Here is a 4470-nt window from a genome sequence, read left to right on the forward strand (position 1 = left end):
AACTTAGGCCAGTCTCGAATGGAGGGAGGCCACGTGGAGCTGGGCACCTCTCGAATGCGTGGAAGGAGGGGATCCACGTGGAGATTAGAGACCCCACCTCCACCACCCTCTACCTCTACCACCCTCTATCTTAGCTGAAGCGCCGCGAGAGTACTGGATAGGATAAGCGCCGAGATCTCCTCCAAAGGTAGTAGGATCATCTTTTGGTGTCTATATCTAGTAGGCACAGACGAATAGCAGCTTAACGGTAACGCGCAGCAAGTCGCCAACGCACGTTATCTTAATCGCTCAGTCACTGAGAATGGCCGCCTTCACGATGTCTCTCTCCTCCGCCTCCTTGGCCGGGCAGGTAGCGCTAAAGCCACAGAGCGAGCTCGCTGCCAAGGTCGGGAGCATGGGCACAGCTCGCGTTTCCATGCGCAAGACAGCCTCCAAGACCTCCTCCTCTGACAGCCCCTGGTACGGTTCCGACCGCGTCAAGTATTTGGGTCCATTCTCCGGCGAAGCCCCGAGCTATCTGACGGGCGAATTCCCGGGCGACTACGGCTGGGACACGGCCGGCCTCTCCGCCGACCCGGAGACCTTCGCTAAGAACCGCGAGCTAGAAGTGATCCACGCGCGCTGGGCCATGCTTGGGGCTCTGGGCTGCGTCACCCCGGAGCTGCTAGCCAAGAACGGCGTCAAGTTCGGCGAGGCCGTGTGGTTCAAGGCCGGTTCTCAGATTTTCTCCGACGGCGGCCTGGACTACCTAGGCAACCCCAGCCTTGTCCACGCTCAGAGTATCCTCGCCATTTGGGCCTGCCAGGTCGTCCTCATGGGCGCCGTGGAGGGCTACCGAGTTGCCGGCGGGCCCCTTGGGGAGGTGACCGATCCTATCTACCCTGGCGGAAGCTTCGACCCGTTGGGCCTGGCTGACGATCCCGAGGCCTTCGCCGAGCTGAAGGTAAAGGAGATCAAGAACGGGCGCCTGGCCATGTTCTCCATGTTCGGCTTCTTCGTGCAGGCCATCGTTACCGGAAAGGGTCCAATCGAGAACCTCTTCGACCACCTCGCCAACCCAACAGTTAACAACGCCTGGGCTTACGCCACCAACTTTGTGCCGGGCAACTGAGCCATACATATCGATTTCATTTCCCCTCTCTCTCTCTCTCTCTCTCTACCGACGTTAATACCCCTCCCTCTCTCTCTCTCTCTCTTTCGCCATCCGGAGCTGCTTCCGTGTATCGAAACGAATCTTTCATATGCCTCTGATGCTTCTGTTAAAACTCCTTTTTTTGCACCTGTGATCGCATCCCTGTTCATTTGCTCTTGCGTATAAAAACCTTTTGTTTTTATCCCGTGTACGCGAGAGAGAGAGAGAGATCGTGTGACGAGTGACTTGAACAAGGCTTAATTGTGTCCTCTTTTTAGACTGGTTAAGAATTTTTTTTCGCTTGTTATGATAGGCAGGCGTAGTGGCAATCTACAAGTTGCCGCCTTCAATTTGTCAAAATAGCCTTCTGCATGACACTTTTTAAAAATGAGGAGGTTTAATATTAGGTTTCTATCTTATCTGCTAAAGAGAAACTGATCCTTTTCAGCTTCTTGGATTGAAAAAACATATTTCTCAATTAAAAACCTTAAGCCTTATGAAGAAAAAGGGATCATTTTATTCATAAAAGCATGCAATGTAAGAGGTTTTTTAGATACCCTTTGAATACATATAATTCATAAAATTTCTTAGAGGTGAAACCCCCAAAGCAACAATAAAATAAACCCATGTTAGAATTTTGCTTTTTCATGCCTCACCACTCCCCCCATTTTGTAAATGATGGCCTCATGCACTTTTTGATCTCCACACCCACTAATGTATATGGAAAGAATGAACTATGTAGCACAAAATATTGGAAAATCAATATTATGTAATTACAATGCAATACTATCATGAAGCTTATATAAGTAAATTAAACATACCTGAAACATCTTGTACCAATCATGCGTTTTTAGACCATAGAATTCAATTTCTCCTATCTTCTTTGTTTTTGTGAATGCCTCCTTTAAAGAATGCATGAAACCCATAAGGGTACTAAAGGACGTAATTTGATCCTTTACTCTCTTCTCCTCATTCTTTGTCAAGATCCAAGGTGACTTAGGTAACATTACCTTTCCATTCTCTTGAACTATTAGCCAAGTGATGGGGAGGGGTTCAATTAATCTCAAGTCCTTCCGGACAGCAAAATAATATATCTTGCCAATTATGTGGTCCCAAATATTGTGATGCTACATTTCTAATCATGTGAATTGGATTTAGAAGATGATTAATTCTTAGCTTTGTCCAATATGCGAGATGAAAGAAGATTGAGTACCTTTTTATTCCATTGGTGGTGTATGGGATGATCCTCTCCACAATACTTCCCAATTACCTACTCTTAGAGGATGACTCCTTTTGTAAAGATGGAACAAATTTCTCATGATCAAATGAAAAAAATCAGTGAGTCCTCATACACAACCTTCTTGAGATGTATAGGCCATGATGTAATAAGTGATGGTCCACAAATCGGACAAGCAATGTCACTGAATGTTCTCACACTACAAGGGATCGGGCTCATACCCGCGCTCCTAGCCGCTAAAAATGACTTGTGAAAAAAAGTAGCGGGCCCGTGTATCAGCGCGTGTATCATCGCGGCCACAGACATGCGTGTAAAAGCGCGTGTATAGGACCTCCCAGACGCACTCATACACGGCTGTATACACGCGTTTTGTTCAGTTCAGATGTACTCAGACGCATTGATACATGCGTCTATACACGCATTTTTTTAATTCAGATGCGCTTATACACGCGTAATTGTGAGTTTTGACGCGTTTATACACGCGTATTTTACAAATTATCCGTGTATATACACGCGATTTTTAGCAGTTCTGACGCGTTTATACACGCGAACAGAGAGCAAAAAAAAAATCCAGAGAGTACTATTTGGTGCCTGAATACTGTTCCAGCATTCCAGCACCCAATAACACTCTCTGGATTTTTTTTTTTGTGCATTAGACCATCCACGAAGAACATATGCACGAGGGAAATTAAGACAAGAACGACATGAATGCATACATTGTCAATACACGATTCAAGATAGACATGAATGTAATACTATCGATTCATGATTCAATATTACTATCAAAATTTCACACATATATACAAGGGAGTCCATATCTCGAAGTAGTCCATGGCTTCAGTTTACAAAAAAATATATACAACCACATCCTCAATATGGAATGTGATACTATAAGTCTAAGTACTACTCAGACCCAGATGATGACTCGGTGCTCCCTCCATGCTCAGATGAGCTCACATCGGTCGGAATGTCCGATGAGTAGTGCTCACGTCCACCCTCTGCAGTGGCGACGGGTGGATCATCAGCAGCTTGTGCCTGTTTAAGTAATATATAGTATATAAGTATATATATATGTAATTCAATAAACCAAAATCATTCGTTTAGAATTTTCAAGTACCTGTCGACCGTATGGTCTCATGGCCATCTCAAACTGCACGTCCGTAATACGTCTCTCGGCTCTGAAGATGGCCCACGTGTCACGTCTACTATGCCGGCGAGCATACACAGTATCGTGGGTTGTGGGCTTCCTCCCCGTAACCCGTCGCTGTATCATAATTGTTAAGATTCTAGAAATGGGATTGGTCATGGTGAAGGACATAGATTAAGCACAAGATTAAGGTGGATTAAACCACACTAAAAACTCCATGACTAGAGAGAGAGAGAGATTGCACACTCAACACTATTCCCTTATATTTCATATCACAATGAAACATACAATGATATAGGCTCTCTAGCCTTATCCCACTTTACATGTCATCATCCATGTGGCACTCCCTTTTCCACTTCTTTTGGTCAACACTCACACACCATACAATATTACATGTGGCATTCCTATCTCACCACAATATCTTGCACCTCTAGGGTGCTTTCCCACACAACACAACACTACGATTATATCTCTCAACACCCCCTCTTAATCGAGGTGTTCCACAACTCACCCATCATCCATCACCCATATCAATGTAGCATTGCACAACCGCAATCACTACCTCTCTCTACACTCCCCCTCAATGATACATTGGAGTGTCCATCATCCAAACATGTGTGCCCGTGTCTACCATCTTAGACACCTAGTCCATTTTGAGCCGACTCATCGCTCACAGCGGAACCACTGAGTCCGATTTGAACATGGAAGTTCGGGTGGGATCCAACCAATGCGCATGCACCTCACACGTGCATCGCTCTTGCACACATCACAACAACCATTTTGAGCTTCTCGGTGAGCTCGGGCATGGTTACCCTCATACCATGGATGATTACAAAATTTTTGTTTTGAGCACGCATGCTCGTGGACCATTATCAATTTTGGGTGAAACAAAATAAAAAATTACACAGCCTTTTTGGCCAAAGCAGAGGGCAGCGGACCCTCATGTGAACATCT

General features: G+C 45.5%; 1 protein-coding gene across 1 annotated transcript; it reads left to right on the top strand.

The window, feature by feature from the left end:
* The first annotated feature begins 257 nt into the window (after nucleotides 1-257).
* LOC147641840 (chlorophyll a-b binding protein, chloroplastic) lies at nucleotides 258-1140 on the top strand. Its single transcript, XM_086819223.1, has one exon. The coding sequence runs from the start codon at nucleotides 302-304 to the stop codon at nucleotides 1109-1111; it is 810 nt and encodes a 269-aa protein (XP_086675349.1). The 5' UTR covers nucleotides 258-301; the 3' UTR covers nucleotides 1112-1140.
* Nucleotides 1141-4470: the final 3330 nt, after the last annotated feature.

Source organism: Cibotium barometz, chromosome 1, assembly GCF_041138505.1.
Source record: "Cibotium barometz isolate CiBa-2024 chromosome 1, ASM4113850v1, whole genome shotgun sequence".
NCBI lineage: Eukaryota > Viridiplantae > Streptophyta > Polypodiopsida > Cyatheales > Cibotiaceae > Cibotium > Cibotium barometz.

Excerpts from the sequence above, each read along its gene's own strand:
- LOC147641840 (XM_086819223.1), top strand. The coding sequence starts at position 302 with ATGGCCGCCTTCACGATGTCTCTCTCCTCCGCCTCCTTGGCCGGGCAG.